The 19697-nt window shown below is 37.4% G+C and overlaps 1 protein-coding gene across 2 annotated transcripts; it reads left to right on the top strand.

Moving 5' to 3' along the window:
- Positions 1-1342: 1342 nt before the first annotated feature.
- On the top strand, positions 1343-19605 carry afap1l1b (actin filament associated protein 1-like 1b). 2 transcript variants are annotated; one of them, XM_043221346.1, is made up of 19 exons: positions 1343-1473; positions 12123-12248; positions 12395-12478; positions 12671-12759; positions 12844-12955; positions 13030-13128; positions 13212-13423; positions 13510-13689; positions 14329-14421; positions 14554-14632; positions 15491-15646; positions 15735-15946; positions 16025-16170; positions 16284-16356; positions 17484-17583; positions 17684-17851; positions 17990-18165; positions 18258-18386; positions 18778-19605. In XM_043221346.1, the coding sequence occupies exons 1-19, from the start codon at positions 1452-1454 to the stop codon at positions 18802-18804; spliced, it is 2283 nt and encodes a 760-aa protein (XP_043077281.1). In that variant the 5' UTR covers positions 1343-1451; the 3' UTR covers positions 18805-19605. The 2 variants fall into 2 exon arrangements, with proteins under 2 accessions (XP_043077281.1, XP_043077282.1); XM_043221347.1 differs by lacking the exon at positions 1343-1473 and having other exon boundaries at positions 12208-12248; positions 12652-12759.
- Positions 19606-19697: the final 92 nt, after the last annotated feature.

Below are 19697 nucleotides of genomic sequence, written 5' to 3'. Positions count from 1 at the left end.
CAGGGTTCCATCAAATTTCTTAACTGGAAGAGGAGAGTCTGGAAAGGTGTTGATTGGAAAGACCAGAAATTATTTTTTTATATTTAATTTCTCAGATCGTCATTAAAAGAACATAAACATTATTAGTGTAATTTACCGTGTTCTTTTTAGCTTATTTGTTGGTTCCAGTGTTATGGCAGGACTGATCGCGATAAGCAGAAAATGTTTTGCAGTTGTTATAGCTAATCCCTTTTATTAAACAACCTTCCTTTTAAACGTGCAAACGTACCAAAATAATGCATAGAAGAACCTAAACCAGTGCTACATTATAGTTTACTATAGCTCAGCCTACTCTTATGAATTAGTTTTTCTTTCACTTTTTTTCTGTGTTATTTTAAGGTTAATTAACATTTTAGTCCTTGTGTTGTATGTTTTGACATTTTATTTTTATACAACTTTCATTTATTTTATTGTATCGTATTGCATTTGTGTCTATATAGTTTTCATTTTAATTGTAGCTTAAGTTATAGTACAACAGATTAAAACATTTCCTTAAAATAAAATATGTTAAAGGTTTTTATTTATTTTTTATTTATTAGATGTAAGTATCAAACAAAGTTTTGTGGTTGTGGATGCCATAACACTTTCAGGAACTTTAATTTTAATGAAATTATTAATCATTTTCCACATTATTTTGTTACGTGGCGCATTTTGGGGTTAGTCACACACACACACACACACACACACACACACACACACACACACACACACACACACACACACACAGAGAGATAACAGAGCTAAAGCCAAAATCATACTTTTACAAAACCTTCCCCTGTTGTAAATTAGACAGGCATTGGATAGATATCTGTATCTGTGCTGCATTTTTCTTTTATGAAAAGATTATTCAGATATTTATTTTACTCATGTGTATTAAGTGCCAATTACATGATTTGATATTTTATCACTGTATGAAGACCTTGCCCTTCCTCTACCTCTGGAGGGTGCCAAACTTTAGCATCAAAAACCATGTTGATGTTTAATCATACACAAACCAAACAAAGTTATTACCGTTGACCCCGACTAAATGCCCCACCGATGTGCCTTTCATTTATTTATTTGTTTGTTTGTTTATTTTTTTGAACGACAGGATGTATTTATAACGCTGCAAAAAATGCTGATATGGCGATTTACTGCAGTGTCTTGCAGTGGACAGATGCTCTAGCCAAATAGTCCGCACCGTTTTGAAATGAATCAGGCATTAATTCGCGCACAAGGTAAATCAGACCAGTTCCGCTAGCTGTCGAGCACTAGGACCCGGATGAGCAGAAACGCGGAGTGGTCCGCACGCGCCCCTGTCAAAAGTGTAGTGTTGGCCACACGCGCGCTGCACAAGATGCTGGTGTACATTACAGCGAGCTGCTGCTGCTGAAGTCCGTTACGGAGTACTCAAGAAAACTGTTCTCCTCGACATGGACTTCACCGATTCCGCTTGTAAGTATGATTCGTTTTTTTTTTTATACGAAAGTAGCTTTGCGGTTATCGTCTTCGAAAAAAGTAAAAATGGCTTATTTTAGATTTGCATCGTTACTGAATTAAGTCATTCGCACCCGTTTCAGTGAAGCTGTGCTAGAAGTTCAATCTGTTGTTATTACATAATATTTTTGGGATAAAAAGGAAACCTTGTCAGCACAGTTGAATAGTTAGCAGTAGATGGTTTACATCTTAATGGGTGAATGAAAAAAATGTCATCTGTTGTCAGACAGGATAATTTCACGAAAGAATGGCTTTTTGTTTCCCTTATGAGGACAAGTTTAAATAATCATTAACTTACAATTATACATACATAAATAAATATATATAAAATTGTTCATTTTATAATTGTAAATTTTGTTAGCATCATAACGCCCCCTTATGGCAATTCCCTAAAAACATAATGACATCATAATTACATCATAACCTTTCAGCTTGTGAACCCTTTAAATAGGGGAAAATCTTGAATAATCTACTCTGTTGTCAAGATTTTCTACAGTAAATAAAATCTAAAATGAATGAATTCTAATATTTATTTCATCCTAAATGCGTAGTTTAAATCTATTGTGTATAAAAGCTTTGAGAAATAGAAATGAGTCTTTTAAAAATCCAAACGCTGCTTCAATCTATTACATATTGGTTCTCATATCTTTGAGTTAAACTCAGAATTATTTGTTAAAGGCCCAAATGAATGTCTAATGAAAACGTTTATCAAGAATAATGACGGTAAACTTTTATGTTAATACACCTCCTCATTACATTATATATAAAAATGCAACCTTTCTTAACCAAACTGGCAAATTGTGCATTACTGTTAAAAAATATACAAAACTACATCTCATCCTGTATTCTTCATGTCCCTCACTTTCCACTGAGCCAGCTATCAGCTCCTTCATCCTGCCGTTCTGAGCTGGTTGAAGGCCAGTTCAGCATGATGGCTATTCATGATCCGAAAGAAGACTTCCTTGCCCCTCATGCAGGAAATCCGCTTGAGAATAAGTTTGTTTGCATGGATGCCAGGAAAAAAACAGCCCATCAGCTACTTGTTGCTGTTTTTAGTTATGTAAAACTTTATGAATGATTTATGATGATTGCCACTGCCACTGTCAGTAATGTTTACATAAAAAAATATTTTTTATATGATTAAATTTATTAAATTTATATTTATATATTATTTTATTTTATTAAAATGATTTAAACATTTTTAATTTGAGTCTCTCATACTACAAAGCTTCATTTAATAATCCAAAATACAGTAATGTTATAAATTATTACAATTTACAAAAGCTTTTGTATTTGATGTAATATTCCCCCGGTTCCACAGACAAGGCTTGAGCCTAGTCCTAGACTAAAATGTAAATCTGAGCTGTTTCAACTGAAAGAAACCTGCACTGACTGATCTTAAAACATGTCAGTGCCTTTGTTTTGTCTTAAGATGCACATCGGTAATGCTTTTTTCCAAGCAATTACTTATAAAAATTAATTAACTTAAATGTCCTAATTGAACTATGGCCTAATCTTGGCTTAAGCTAAGCCCTGTCTGTGAAACCGGGTCTTAATGTGATGCTAAGCTGAAATTTTATTATCATTACTCCAGTCATCAGTATCGCATGATCCTTCAGAAATCATTTTAATACTCTGATTTGCTGCTCAGGCAGTCACTTGATCAATTTGAACGCATTTTTGCTGAGTATTCGATTTTCATTACATTAATCAGTCAGTGATTAATGAATTAACAGCAGTTCTAGTCGTGACAATATGCCTAATTCCTTTGATGCAAGACTTTATGCAGCCTGTGAAAGGTGGGAGTGGGGGGGTCTAAATTGCACTGATTCCTCCAGCTCCTTATGCATATGGCTTACATCTATAAATACCCATGGCCAAAGAGACAAAGGCTTCTCTCTTCTGCAGCTTGTGAGCCTGATGGGTCCGCACAGGCCTGACACTGTCTCTCACTCCAGCATTCCTCAGCCCAAGCGCAGCCGTCAAGGGCGGCTCTTGTCTGTAGAGAAATCACACGGAGTTATTACGATACACAGGGGCCGGAAAGGTCCTTGTGTGCGACCCTGCAGGCCCTTCCACGCTCGCGTCCTCAAAGAGTGGAAATCAAAGGCAGTCATCACAGGGACTTGCTTTGGATGACCAGTGTATTAACCCCTTAATGAAAGAAGGTCAGATGCGGAGGCCTGGGATTAAGATGGAAGAGCTTTTCCTAATCAACCTTCCTAATCCTATTAGTCATGCAAAATAGCAGCCAAGATATGGAGCAGCAATTATAAGTTTTAGTCTCTCTAAACTTGTTTTTGTCTATTCATTGAAAGGCCAAAACAACACCTGACACCATTGATTGTGTGGATGTAAAAACATAAATCTTGTGTGCTCGATGGTATAAAGAAATCCGTGAGCTACACGATGGACAAAAATAATGACATTTTTGGGTGAACTGTCCCTTTAAGAAAAAAGTCATCGTCAGTAATTGAAGGATACTTTCAATCTGTCCAATCTTCCACCTGCTAGATCAATGTTGTCATTAACTATGATTAAAAAAGAAAATTGTAAATTTAAATTTTGCTGAAAAGATGAAAAAAAAGATAGATTTTTGATGGAAATTTTGCATTGGCAACATTTAAATAAATAAGTATAAGATGATGCACTTATATTACGTGATTTAAAACTGGTTAAATAGTTTAAAGCTAAATAAAAAAAATGCCAAAAGGATGTAACAAAATGACTAATACTGAAATGAGAATAGAGGATTTTACAGCCCTGGTTGTTATTGTGTAGAATGTACAAATGCAACTCTCATGACTGCTTGCCTGAAGTCTTATGACTGCAGTTCAGTAACAGAGAAGATGGGAAAAGATATAGCAAAAGGCTGCTCAGCTCCTTCACTATAAATCCCGCCTGATAATAAGCTGACACGTCTCTTGTTTTGGCATTGTCATCATCGTTTTGATGTACTTTGTTCTGATGCGCAGGTTAGTGTTAGTGTCTCTTGACTGCCGTTGATTTTCTGCATAATACTTGGTTGCAAATCTCGAAGAGACGCTCAAACCTCCCAATCTTTTTTTTATGTGAGAGAAAGTGTGAGTGTGAATGCCAGTGAATAAAACTGTCATCCCTGTGGTTTACAGAATCTGAAATGTTAGCATTATCCTCTCTTGGGATGGAAAGACATTTAGGACTTTGAATGAAACATCAAATTTCAGTATCTGTCTGTCTGTCTGTCTGTCTATCCACAGATCTGTCTGTCTGTCTGTCTATCCATCTATCTGTCTGTCTGTCTGTCTATCCATCTATCTGTCTGTCTGTCTGTCTAACCATCTGTCTGTCTGTCTATCCACCGGTCTGTCTGTCTGTCTATCCATCTATCTGTCTGTCTGTCTGTCTATCCATCTATCTGTCTGTCTGTCTGTCTATCCATCTATCTATCTGTCTGTCTGTCTAACCATCTGTCTGTCTGTCTATCCACCGATCTGTCTGTCTGTCTATCCATCTATCTGTCTGTCTGTCTGTCAATCCATCTATCTATCTATCTGTCTGTCTGTCTAACCATCTGTCTGTCTGTCTATCCACCGATCTGTCTGTCTGTCTGTCTATCCATCTATCTGTCTGTCTGTCTATCCATCTGTCTGTCTATCCACCTATCTGTCTGTCTGTCTATCCATCTATCTATCTATCTATCTATCTATCTATCTATCTATCTATCTATCTATCTATCTATCTATCTATCTATCTATCTATCTATCTGTCTGTTTGTCTGTCTATCCATCTATCCATCTATCTATCTATCTATCTATCTATCTATCTATCTATCTATCTATCTATCTATCTGTCTTTCTGTCTATCCACCTATCTGTCTGTCTGTCTATCCATCTATCTATCTGTCTGTCTGTCTATCCACAGATCTGTCTGTCTGACTGTCTATCCATCTATCTGTCTGTCTGTCTGTCTATCCACCTATCTGTCTGTCTGTCTGTCTATCCATCTATCCGTCTATCTGTCTTTCTTTCTATTTATCTAACTGTATGTCTGTCTGTTTCTCTTTTAACATTCTGTGATTATCCCTCTTTATAGCATAAAAACAGAGCTTAAAAACGGCAGCCGATGAACTTCTTTGAAATGCAATCGAATTCTAAATGGCACACAACCCCATTCAGCATGTGTCCAGACAACCGCAACGTACCGCAACTTGTTGCAGAAGAATTTTTTTCCCAAGCTCATTAAGCCATCAATAACCATGTTGTCATCCTCAAACCCTTCATCCCATCCCTTTCAATTATGCGGCCTGTTGTCCCTCTGTAATCGACCCCTCCCAGCAAGCTGTCGTACACTAAAATACTGAGCGTTAAATTATAGCTATCTCACACTTATTTCCATGTGGCCTCCATGTGACCTTGGCTGGTGTTCATCAAAGCTGCCTTTATGTATCGGCCCTGCTTTAGTGTCCTGTATAGCGATGGCACGTGACGTCCGCCCACCCCGAATCAGACAGCTGATAAGCTTTTTTAAGGATTGTGTGGTCGCGGTATTCTGCGTATGAAGCTTGTAGGATCTGAACCCTCATTCCTCACCGATGCAGGAGAAACCCAGCACGGCCTGTGGATGTGACCACTAAACAGGCACAGATGGCGTGCGTTGTAGATATGATGTGATTTTTGTAGCGTTTAGCTGGAAGCGCTCCAGAAGGGAGGGTCCAGAGCTCAGAGAGAGCGTGCTAGTTAACGGAGGACTGATGGTATGTCATTTTTGGGGGTGTGCGGAGGAGAGGAATAGGAAGCAGAAGGTTAGGGATGATAGAAACTGCTGTCGTCAGCCCAGACAGGAAGCTACAGCTGCAGGACGTATCCCCTTACCCACAATGCCCTTGCTTCAAGACCGCACAGCTGCTTTCCCTAGAATTTGTTTTGTAAGAGTATTTGTGATTGTGTTCAGTGAAGTATTTGGGTGAATGAATGTTTGCACTGAATTTCTGAATGCTTTGTGATGCATTGTCCTCTTTTCCTCAAAGGTGATGTCATGGTGTAATTTTGGACCTCACAATGCCACATTGTCTAGATACTATGCTGAGCCACTCAATGAAAGTTCAGCTGGAATGTGTCCAGTCTATACAAAGCTAGTTTGAATGTAAATTGCTGTATTGTGGAGTGGCAAGATAAAACAGCAACTTGGTTTTTGTGATCTGTAGGTTGATAGATCCTTTTTTGTTTGAGGGTTCTGAATTGAAACACTTCAACAAATGATTAAAATATTAAACAAATTATTAAAATCTTAAAATGTAATATTAGCAATTAAATAAGAGTATATTTAATATTCAAGATTGTATGTATGTGTTTTATCTATTTTAATAATTTTACATTTTTAAATGTAATTTCACATTTTAATTTCAAATTTTCATATTAATAGTAATTACATAAAATGAATTGAAGAAGATAATAAATGAAATGTAGTAAATAGTATCATTACTATTAATGTAATGATATATTAGTGATGTCAAACGATTAATCGTATCCAAAACAAAAGGTTTTGTTTACTTAATATATGTGTGTATAATACAAACACGTGTATATAAAATTATAAATATATAACTATTTATTAGATATAATTAATAGATAATTAATATAATATAATATAAAATATAATTAATATTTTGTTCTTAGTTGGAGATGATCTAATAATTAATAATAATAGATAAATAATTATTTGTTTTATTTGAATACATTTATTAATATTTGCAATAATCTTTCATTAAAAAATAATGAAATGCATTTATTTATTTTTTAAAAATATGATTAATTGAATATATGAATAATTATTATTCATCTTTAAGGTGGCAAACTGTTAATCTAAAAAATGCGTTTCTCTCGCACAGCAAAGTAAGAAGTTATTTATATTTAATAATTCATTTCTGTGAATGACATTTGAATATGAATTGTTTCAATCTGAATAGTTGTGTAATGGATGTTGGGTTTTATAACAAATGAATGATTAGACACACGTCAAGCTAATTATCTCAAATTAGATCACTTCATCTTTTTCAATATATGCGTATATGACTTATAAAAGGGCTGACGAGAGAAGTCTTTATTTTCAGCTGGTCTGTTGTTTGTTCATTTTAACTTACAATGCGTCTTTGGTTCGTGAGAGCCAGCAGACCGAACAGACACATTAAAAGAACCGCTGAAGCAGTTAGATGGGGTTCAACAAGCTCACATTCCCACACGTTACACACATGATGCACGGCAGCAAAAACAGGCAAGCCTTCAGTAACTGAGCTGACTCTGCTTAGTTCCACAAACTTGACCCAGTTTCCAGAGAGGAACACGGCCAGCAGAAGACACAGAGGCACAGAGGGTGTTGTGTGGGAACTTGAGTTGCTCGGGAAAAGGGACGGGTCGCTCCCTCGCCCGTGTCATCGAGTGCACACCCAGACAATGGCCCTCTGGAGAGCTGCGGCCCTGGAGTTGTGATTGTGCCGCTCTCAGTACAATAACAGAGTCATCCTACTCTCTGCTCTCTGAGTTTCCGCCTCCTACTCTTCTTCCGCCCCTTTCTTTTCCTTGTTTCCCCTAACCTACACACACACTCTCACGTTTCCTGCTCTCCGAGAGAGAGGAAAACTCTTAGGAGTTAACTGGCCATTAAGCAAAATCAGTGAAAGACAACTGAAAGATAGCTTATCATTGGCTGTGTGACTTTTTAAAGGACTCCTTAAAGTAACACTCCACTGTTTTTGAAAACAGGCTTATTTTCCAACTCCGCTAAAGTTTTGTAATTCATTCAGCCTATGCTCGGGTCTGGCGGTGGCACTTTTAGCAATAGTTTAGCATAGACCATTGAATCTGATTATACTGATAGCATCACGCTTAGACATATACAGTAAAATGCAACTATTTAATTCTTCAAAAATTGGAAAATGAGCCTATTTTCAAAAATAGTGGAGTGGATCCTTTAAGATTTAAAAGTGAAGTTTAGTTTGTTTGGGGTTTGAAGAAGAAGTTTAATTTACAACTGTTTAATAGGGGTGGGCGACCAAAATATGATATGACCAAAATTTTGTTTCACAATAACCAAAAAATAAAAAAATTGCCAAGTAATCAAATGGGTAAAACTCAGGCATTTTTACTTTTTGACACACTACTGAGTGGCAAATATATGTCGCTCTTCACATGCGTGCGCCTGTGCCAGCATCGTGCAAATAGTGAAATAAGTTTTCTTTTGCTTGTTTTTCAGCAGCAATGCTTGCAATATGGTTTCACGACCGTGTAGCACATCAACATCGTGTGAGTCAATTACTCTGAAAAAGTTCCCATCGTAGCTTAAACTGTAAAAAAATACAGTAAACCTATTTTCACGAATACTTTTAGCCTGTAAATTAGAGAGTAATGTGGACGGAGAAGAGAGAAAAGGAGAGCAAGGGAGAGAGGGTTGATTCAGTGCAGACGTCCCTGCAGAAATCACACCAATGAGGATGAACTGAGAGAGAAAAGAGCTCACAAAAATCCTCCTCGGCACATCGCAGCTCAGTTTTGGTTTTGTCTGAACATGGTGGGATTCTCCTCTCTCTCAGCCGCTGTGACCGGTGAGCGCTTAATTGGTTTGCTTTCTTTATCTCTGTCAGCTCTTTGTTTGTGTTCTGCTGAACTGCAAAGGCGTTAGCAAATCTGCATTGTGAATGATATGGTTTCTTCCTTTGTTGACAATCAACCGGGAAGTTTCCAGTCCTGGAGTCATTTTATATTTCGTCGATTTAACCTCTTAATCTTTTGAATTGCGTGTTTTAGATAATATGCACTTAAATTTTTATTCGGGAACACATGTTTTCATTTATTCTAGAATTATCAGATGTGATTAGACTTACTATAATTAGAATTTTTGTGCATAGATGATGTGGATGAGTTTAATTGTTTCACAAATGATGCACTAGACACTATGCGCTTACTATATGAAGTCATTTTGTCATCCAACATCAGTCTTTCACACGTTTTTTCAGGAACTCTGGGCATTTGAAATGCACTTTTTCTTGCTGCAATTTTCAGTACAAACACACTAATCATTAAAAACGGCATAGAATTGTGTACAAATTGGGATGCAACTTTTCATCATCAGAGCAGATTTGCAGAAATTTAGCATTACATGACTTGTTCTCCAACGGTTCCACTGCAGTGAATGGGTGCCGTCAGAATCAGAGCCCAAACTGTTAATAAAACTTGACAAAAACGTAATTTACTTATGTTTCGATTGGTGTTCTGCAGGTGAAGAAACATCTTGGAGTCAATTTTCATTTGACTTTTCAAGTATTGCATTCCTTTAAAATGGCACAATACAAAGTAATAATAGAAATCAGTGGTCTTGCTTTCCATTTTATTTCGGCATCTGATGTGTTTACATTTGTGGCCTCATCCACTGTTTATCTTGCATCATCTTACGCAGGATAGTTTTGTCTGAAAGTTTTTTCTGGGCACATTTTTACAGCCCACTAAGTAAATATGCTGACACAAGTTCTCTTACATTCTTCACCGGTTCATTAACCCTCACTGTAAGTTACGAGTAATGCTGAAATGTAATAATTTAATTTAGATTAATTGTTAAATATTTAGCTAATTGTAGCTTAATTACTACTAACCAGCTTTCAGGTTTCATTTACCACTAATACGCGTAACGTAGACTCTATTACATGCATACCAAGAAATATTAAATGAGCAGGATGATCCTCAAAATAGAAGCGCAAGCTCAGAAAAGATCCTTTATTTTGAATTCCCCCTGTTTGCGGAGCGGTTTGTGATCTCTCCTTCAAAGCGCTGTTTGTTTTCGGAGCGGCGAGGGTCTAGAAAAGAAACATCATGAGCTATGCAACAGGTTTTTTGATCTGGTTCAGACAGATAGAAAAAAAACGCCGCCGGGGCAGATGCAAAGGAAGGTCACATATTGCAGTAATTACTTGTGGCCAAGAATAATAATTCCTAGATCAGCAAAGCTAAGTGTGTGGCAGGTAGCCTTGAAAAGGGGCTTTCCTTTCCCATCCCTCTCTCTCGAGCAGAGTCCGGGTGTGGTGTGAAGTGCTTGCATGTGTTTCTGTATGAAAGAGACGAGTTTGTCAGGTACTTACCCCTGCTTTTTTATTCCTTAGTATGAAAGATGCTTGACTCTGATCTCTTTAATCTGTTTTCCAGCTAACGGGGAACTTTCTTGGAACTTTGTGTAATGTTCTGGAAACGTTTTCTTAAAGTTGCTTCTTCCAGTTTAACGTTAATAGTGTTCAAAGTGATCTGGTCTTTTTTTTTTACATTTTAGTTGGATGATCATCTAATGTTTTTTTTTGTAATATTACTACTTATGAGTTTCAGGAGGTTCAGTGAACATTCATTAGCACGATCAGAAAGATGCATTCATCCTTCTCAAAGTAAAATCAAATGAAATCAGAGTCATATTATTATATCAGAGAGTGAGTATCGTGTAAGTCACAGTTTACTGATATTTCTTCAGGTGACTTCAATTGAACTGGGTTTCCCAGAATGCAACTGCAAAGAGAAGACTTGAGAATGAGCAGATGTAATAGGAGGATAAAAAATTTAATTCACTGCCAGCAAGCAGCGAACAAACACTTTGAACGTAAAAATGCATTGAAAATAACAGGACGTAATTTTAGAATGTGCATAGAAATATCCAATTTTAGAAAAATGACTTTGATAACTGAAAATATTGAAATTCTTAAACCACTTTTAGGTTTACATTATTTTAATATATACAATTTAACATTATAAATCAATATTTTTAAAAGGTTGATATTATTTTCCTTTTTTATCCTTGGCGCTTTGCAACACTCTATTTTGTTTTTCTTTTCTAGAATTGTTATCGCATATTATAAAGTTGAATTTTATTTTTATAGTCCGTTCTTGTTATAAAAATTGTGTTTATCTGAGTTTCTTAAACCCCAAAGAGAACAGAAATATTAAATCACCAGTAAACGTCCAAAAAATCAATGTTAAAATGTCAAAACCAGCATCTAATGTTTTTCAGGGCCACAAATTCAAGCTACTTTTCCTCGGATTTCCTTCCTAAAGTGAATAATGAGATATGTCTGCACCTACAGACAAGCATTACAAATGCTGGTGCATTGTTTACTAGCTCTATATACGCAAATACTTATTCCAGGACTTTCTAAAAATGTTGTTTCTCTTTAGGGGGTTTCTTGTTTCCTGTGTTTGTTAGGCCATTCATAACAGTGCCGCTATTGTTCACCACGCACAGATTTAGACGAGCACTACCATAAGAAATCAATTCAGGTCATACCCCTATCTTTGCTTGTTTATTGCATTAAACCTTCAGGATATCATGTTTGGCATTTTGGCAACGGCTTCCTCAACAAACAGCCAAAGAAATCAGATGTCCAACAGCTGAGGCCTGCCTCATGACAGATTTTTAAAAAAGGTCAAATGAGCTGGAAATACCCAGTCATGATTAGAAAATAATTAAAACTTAATATAAAAGTTGCTTCGGTATTTAGATCATCTGATATGTATAAATGAAGCAGCAGTGTCCAAACGTCTAGTGATTTTTCCAGACATGTTTCTGATCAACGATCCTGTCCTTGTCTTGAATCTCTGCAGGTATGGAGCACCTGGTGAAAGAGTTGAGTTTGCTTCTCAAGCTTCTGGAGACAGAGAGCGTGAGTTCAGCCACGGCGGAGAAGATGAGCGTGGTCAGAAACTTGGTCAAACAGCTGCAGCCATCCGGTGAGATTGAGCAGCAAATACATAACAGCTGAGCAGAAACGCCTGGCCAAGGCCCCGCCGAAGACATTAGCACATTGATAATTATAGCAAAGTCTCTGAGCAAAAATGAGTGCCTAAAAATGTTATATTGCATATTCATTTCACAGTGAATGGGTCCGACTTCATATACATGAACACGTCTCTGTATGGAAATGGTACCAGCTTTGTTGAATCGTTGTTTGAAGAATTCGGTGAGTTTATTGCTGTGCTTACTAAAAGTCCGTTCGAAACAGAGCCTAAGACTTTGCAATGCATAAATACTTGTAGTAGGTGATGCTAAAAATAGCAGAGCGAACGGCAGCTTTGTTTGTTGTAATCATGTTTCCAGGATGTCATATGAATTGCATGTGTTGTAATTGTTCAGGTTTGATGTTTGTTCTCAGACTGTGACCTGCAGGATCTCAGGGACTCGCCTGAAGAGATGAAAGATGTGGAGCAAGAGGAAGCATCCAAGCACCCGCCCACAAAATCGGTACAAGAATATATATCAAATGCAAAAAAATCTTGTGTTACTATATTTTTTTATCAAAAGTAATAACTGTTTGTGTTTTTTCAGAGTCCCACAGACACACCTCCTCCCCTTCCTACCACACCTCCTCCTGATGATTACTATGAAGAAGCCGTCCCGCTCGGACCGGGCACAACCCCCCAATATATAACTACTCGCAGTAAGTGTGAGCACATACAAGAAGGCACAATAACAGCCATTTATGAAACCTAACACAGAGTGCTTATTAATCAGGTAACTCCAGTCCTCCAAACTCAATAGAGGATGCTTATTATGAAGATGCTGACAACAATTACCCAACAACTCGTCTGAACGGGGCCAGCAAAAACTCCTGTAAGAAACTCATGCTGTGTGTTATTCATGTGCAAAATATCGAAATATGATAAACTAGTTTTAATATCTGTCGATATCGACAGACAATGATTCAGATGCACTCAGCAGTTCTTATGAGTCCTACGATGAAGAGGATGAGGAAGCTAAAGGCAGAGAGAGGACGCACCAGTGGCCTTCAGAGGAGAGTCCAGATGGTCAAATGAAAGACTGCCGCAAATGTGCTTTCCTGCTTCGCAAGAAACGCTTCGGTCAATGGGCCAAGCAGCTAACGATCATCCGTGAGAACAGGCTTCAGGTGAAACGCACTGAACTGTTAAAAAAAGGAAAAGGGAGACAATCTGACATCTGGTCAGCTCTAAACATAGAATTTGTTCTCCACAGTGCTTCAAGAATGCCAAAGATCGAACTCCACACGTTGACCTCCCCCTCAATCTCTGCAACGTCATCTACGTGCCTAAAGATGGCCGCCGCAAGAAGCACGAGCTTCGTTTCTCTATGCCGGGAGGAGAGGCGCTGGTGCTGGCTGTCCAGAGCAAAGAACAGGCCGAGAGCTGGCTCAAGGTGCCTACTCGCAATACATGACGTAATATAATGCCTGTTTGCAAACAGAAGTAACAGGTTTGAACTATTTTATATATTAAGAAAGAGATATGCATTATACATGTAAATCATACACTGATTTATGGCAAACTTAGTAAAAAAAATAGTGATTTCCAGGCCTGAAAAAGTAATTGAAATTAATACAATCGTAAATGAAAATGATATAGTGAATGTAATGATCAGGTGTGTTATTTATCTGAAAATTGTAGCATTTATTAATATTCTATTCAGCTTTTATATATTTTCAGCTTTCATTTTCATTTTAGTTTGTTTTAGTAATTTTGTTGCTTTAAAATATCTTTATGGAACACAATCTTTTTTTAATATCCTAGTGATTTTGGCATAAAAGTTCAGTTAGTTCAGTTCATTTTAATTTTGACACTAAATCATCTATGAAAAAAGTTGACTATCAAAAATCACAGAAAAGTCATTTTCCTCTGACTATTATTCAGCGTTTGGGGGTCATTATGCAAAACCAATCATGTTCAAGGATTAATTCATCTTAATGGTTTGACTGCTTTCAGATTTCATAATCTGGTCCTGACAGATTTTGTTTTATTTTATTAGCTATATGACTCTCTTCTGTTAACGCTTATGCAGGTCATTCAGGAAGTAAGCAGCCTGGCAAACAGCATTAATGGAAAAGACAGTTCATCCTCTCCGATGATACTGCGAAAAATAGAGCTGGATAAGGTAAGGCTGAACAGATTACTAGCATCCTGTAACCCAGAGTACACTAAACAGCTAACCTATACTGATTACAGTGTTGACATGAACATAACCAGCGGGGTGACCCCTAATATAGCTTTGTCTTGGTCATTGCAGATGATGTCAGCAGATAAACATACTTCTGATTCTGACAGCGCAGCCAATGGAGACGTCACCCGTGAGATCTGCGAGAACGGTACGGACACAATCGATCGGCTTCTTTGCTTAGCGAATGCTTTTGGGGTTAGAGTGTGTTTTCCAGGTGTACAGTGTTTCCTCTTGTTAGTTCGGTGATGTCACACTGAAACAATGGAATTAGGAACGCAGGAAGGATGTGGCTGCTCTGCGCAGTACTTCCTGTGTCTTTGATGAGGTTAAAGTTTGTCCCTTTTGGTATGTCACATCCTTCTTTTCTTTCTTTTTTCTTTTAGGTTTTGTGGCATACACATTATATCGGTAGTTTTATGTAATATCAGCCAGTGATAGGATTTTTTTAAATACATGCTTATTAGAAAAATATTGAAACTGAAAAATATTGAATCAAAAACTTTAGAAAAACTGTTACGTTTTACAAAATTTTATTTAGGTATTTATATATATATTTACAGTACTATTGTCTCAATCCCTAAATTAACTTTTAATAATGTTAATATTTTTGGAAAAACGTTTTAATGTTTAACAAAAAAACAGTATAGAATTTAACCACTGAGCCATTTATCAGTTATCAAATAATTATCAGTTTATTGGTATCATGATTTTTTTAATTATTTAATTCTGAAAAGGGGCGCATTTCAAATTCTGGATTTCAATAGCGCAAATCCCTAGTTTCGTCAACTCCACTTTTCAAGTGTTACAGATGGATCTTGATGTAAACTATGCTTAAAAACACTTGAAAACTCGTCGCCACAAGAAACAGCTATAGGCTTAAGCATTCTGTTTTTTCCTCAACATTGCAAACAAAGGAAGTCAAAAGCATCTTCCAAACATTTGTTTCTTGTTTTGTCCTTGCACTTTATGCACCCTCTCATGATGCTTCCTGTGCTTCTTCCTGCAGGGAAGGGCAAAAAAGGGACATTCTCGGAGCTGACTGGTTCTATGAGTCGAGCCGCTGGCAAGAAAATCAACCGCATCATCAGTTTCTCCAAGAAGAAGCCGCCCCTGCCGGGTGAAACCAACACGCTTTCCCACCTGGATGACAATCCCCGTTGTGGTGAGGGGACATAAATCAACTTTCCCTTCTCCATCAGCTGTTGATCTTTTTTTCTTCAAGTCTCTGATCGTTTCTTATGTCTTCCTAGGCTACTTGAACGTCCTGGTCAACCAGTGTTGGAAAGAGCGCTGGTGTTGTGTGAGAAATGGGACTCTGTACCTGCACAAGGACAGAGGGGACATTCACACCCACGTTAGTGCATTAGCCCTCAATGGTGTAGACGTCTTGCCCGGTCTTGGACCCAAACATCCTTTTGCCTTCCGCATCATGCGGGCGAGCACAGAAATAGCCGCCCTGGAGGTAATAAAATAGATATCTGTGATATTGTAGGATCTCTCATTAAAAAAAGATGTAATTTTGTAATATAACTGACCTCAGGCTAGCTGTTCTGTGGAGATGGGCCGCTGGCTGGGGGTTTTGTTGGCTGAAGCTGGAAGCGCGACCACCCCTGAGGCATTGCATTATGACTACGTGGATGTGGACACCATCAGCAGCATCCAGAATGCAGCACGGCACTCGTTTCTGTGAGTAGAGATGAGGATATTTAGCTTGTTTCAGTTGGGATGAGCAAAGACGTTCACTCAGATTTGTGGTATTTTCAGGCTAATTCTTGTTTTATGACATTTTTATGCCATAGGTGGGCGACCTCCTCTAGCAGCACCTCCACAGATCCACGGACTTACGACGAAGTTCCCTATGAAAGCGTGCTGGTAAGGTGTTAACTTAAAATGCATCACAAGAATTTAGTTTAGTATTTAGTATAGAATATAAACTTTACTATAGAGACCAGTTCTAGTATTAGTGTTAGTATTAGTACTTCTAAAGCATATTCTGCACGACCATATTCTACATTCCTAATTCTATACTCAGTATATAAAATGAACAACTTAACTTACTATTAATAACCAGCAAAATTAAGAGTTTATTGAGGCAAAAGCCATAGTTAAAGTTTAAACCGGTCCTTAAATATCTTCTTTTTTTGTGGTGTTTTATAAAATCATACCCTTTAGCTACAGTAAAGACTATTCTATTTCAAGTAGATGCTGTTTATTTGAGATTTTTATCCATATAATTATCACAGTTTTCACTAAATTAAGCAGCAGCATTGATAACAATAAGAATCGACACCAAATCAGCATATTAGAATGATTTCTAATCAAAATGATACACTGAAGAATGAAATAAAATATCTGCTGAAAGTTCCCTTAAAACAAATTACATTTTAGAATATATTCAGATAAGTCATTTGCAATAACATATTTCACAGTATTGTTGTTTTTACTGTATGCCTTCATGAGCATAAGAGACTTGTTTAAAAATGTGAACGATAGTGTACATTCTTAGTGTTCATGATGTAAGAGTATATTAAAAAAGCTGCCGTTATATGACATTTGAAAAGATAATCAGTTTCCCCCCGTTTGGGTGTTGTTCCCGGACTTCAGCACGATTAACTACAGTTCTCTCAGAGTTTTAGTTCATTTTTGAATTATCCTGAAAGGCAGCAACAAACACGTCTTGCTGTTTTGTCCTGCTTTACTTCCTAAAATATTTTTGTAGCACCAGTACTTTCTTTAGTGAGTGTTTAAATTGCACAACTGACTTTGTTATGTCTAGTCAGCTACAAATGTTCTGTCATTGCAAGCATGTTCCTTTATATAAAAAAAGGAACTTTGCAGGAAATCCTTAAATAAGCACATTGTGTAATGCTGAAGTAAATACTATCATATTGGAAGGCAAGAATTTTGGATGCTTACAGAAAGCATTGCGTTTATATTTCCACACACACTGTAATGACTCCTCATGCTTTCCCTCTGCTCTGACTCTCTTTCACCCGCAGCTAGATGAAAGTCAGTCGAAACTGAAGCGCTATTCCTCCATGTCCAGTGTGGACACAGCCAAAGGTGACACACAGATCACAGTGAAGCGACACGGTTCCTGTAAGCTCTTTCCACCGGAAAATCTATCTATATATGTCGCAGCTTTATTGATTAAATTTGGCCGTTTATGACCGAGCCAAGTCTTATGTTTGTCTTGTAGCTGTGAATCACTACGGTAAATATGGAAAGACGAGGGCAGAAGAAGATGCACGGAGGTATCTCAGTGAGAAAGAACAGCTTGAGAAAGACAAAGAAGTGATCAGGAAGAGTCTGCTGTCACTGCGCTCAGAAAAGAGGGTGGTGAAGCAAGAGCTGAAAAAGGCGTCTGGTGAGAGCGCCGGGCTAATTAATAGCATGCGAAGTGGTTTGTGCGATTTTTGCAGTATTTGGCGCCGCCTGCTGACGGCATCCTCGGTTATGGGAGCTGTTCGTTTACTGTGGTGTGTTTTGTACTTGTGCGCATCAGATAAACAGCAGAAAGCCTTGGAGCAGCATCTGGCCCAGCTGGAGGAAAGCTGCCGCCAGAAGGAAGCCGAGCGAGTGGACCTGGAGCTGCGACTCACAGAGGTGAAGGAGAAACTGAAGAAGTCTCTGACTGGAGGAATGCTGGGGGCGCCTGTGGAAAGCAAACCCACCGTCAAGGTTGCCTGCATTGTCGAGCCTTAATGTGCTTTCCCTTCAGATAAACCTGATTTTATAGCGAAATTAATTCATGTCTTTACTTGTACCTGTAGGTTCCAGGCAAAAAAAAGGAAGATATTTATAATGGAGCCACCGTGCCGGTCAACTGTGCATCTGAAATGAAGAAACGCCCCCCGTCGATATATGCATCCTCCAAAGGAAATGTCATGCAGAAAGCCAAGGTATACGGTTGCATAAATATTCAGTGAAAAATTTTAAATCACGGAAGTTATATAATCTGATTATGTACATTTCGTTCGGCCTGAGGCCTATTCATTTCACTTTTAGTGCAAAAGAAAGTATACACTCGCCAGAAATATAACCTCTTATATTAAAAACAAACTAGCAGGCCTAGCCAGGATGAGAAAAAAATAGTAATGTAGTTAATTACTTTTAATATAAAGTAAATAAGTATCACAGTTTGTTTTAGGGAGTAATGCATTACTTTTAAAAGTAACTTTTACCAACGCTGTTCAAAAGTTACGGTGATTTAGAATTGTGATAATATCTTCTCTTATGTGTTGATTAATCTTTTTTTTCTGTTCTTTCTGTTTTTTTGGTTTTTTTTATTAGGAATGGGAGTCAAAGAAAGTGAAGTGATTGTAACATTTTCATCAGAAGAGTTTTTTTACAAGAATAGTTTACCCAAAAATGAAAATATGCTACAGTTTTATTCTCAGACCATTCAGGGTGTAATTTAGCTTTACATCGCTCGCTCTCCAATGGATGCCTTGCAGTGAATGGGTGCCGTCAGATTGAGAGTTTAAACAGCTAATAAAAACATCACGATAATCCACAAGTACTCCACACGACTCCAGTCCATCAGTTAACATCATGAGTAAACAAGGACATTTTCAGGAGTTTTCATTTTTTGTTAAACTATTCCTTTTGAACAAAGAAGAGATTGCGTCTGTGATCGTCCTGTCTGTCCGCTACGCTGCACTTATGCACGGGACGGGTGACCGTATTTGAAGGTAGTCTGTAAATAAAAATTAATGTTATATAAAAAAGTGCATGAAGAGGACAAGGATAAGGGAATGTTCAAGAAACAAAAGTGTTTTATAAACATTTGTTTAAAATATGTGCCGAATTATAGGAACATTGTGTTTTGTTATCATGTCTTTTTTACATCTTACTGTATAATGCTACGGGACACTTATGTGGCCTTCCTGCTGATTTCTTTGTTCTGAGATACAGTGTTAATGTCTCTCTATTTTACATGTTGTGTGAAACTGAACTGCATTTAAAGGATTTTCCCTTTTGTTAACACTAGGGCACTTAATTTACCAGATTTATTTATTTCTATTTTGTACATAAAACCAGTTGAAAGAAAAGAATTCTGTTTTTTTTTTCTTTGCAACTTCAAGGTATTTGTTCGAAATAAAAAGTGTGTTCAAAGTGGCTTCGTTAAGAGTTGTTGTTTTTTTGTAAGCCAAAAAAAAGTTTTCATTTAATTGTGGATTACACTGTCATGATGTCTCGCTTCTAAAAAC

This window comes from Puntigrus tetrazona, chromosome 21 (assembly GCF_018831695.1).
Source record: "Puntigrus tetrazona isolate hp1 chromosome 21, ASM1883169v1, whole genome shotgun sequence".
Taxonomy (NCBI): domain Eukaryota; kingdom Metazoa; phylum Chordata; class Actinopteri; order Cypriniformes; family Cyprinidae; genus Puntigrus; species Puntigrus tetrazona.
This window is presented reverse-complemented; position numbering and strand designations above follow the sequence as displayed.

What these genes read in the sequence shown, in the direction of transcription:
- afap1l1b (XM_043221346.1), top strand. Translation starts at nt 1,452, where the DNA reads ATGGACTTCACCGATTCCGCTT. An exon ending in CAAACAGCTGCAGCCATCCG is followed by an intron (nt 12,249 to 12,394) that starts GTGAGATTGAGC and finishes TTCATTTCACAG; the next exon opens with TGAATGGGTCCGACTTCATA. An exon ending in AGAGCTGAAAAAGGCGTCTG is followed by an intron (nt 17,852 to 17,989) that starts GTGAGAGCGCCG and finishes TGTGCGCATCAG; the next exon opens with ATAAACAGCAGAAAGCCTTG.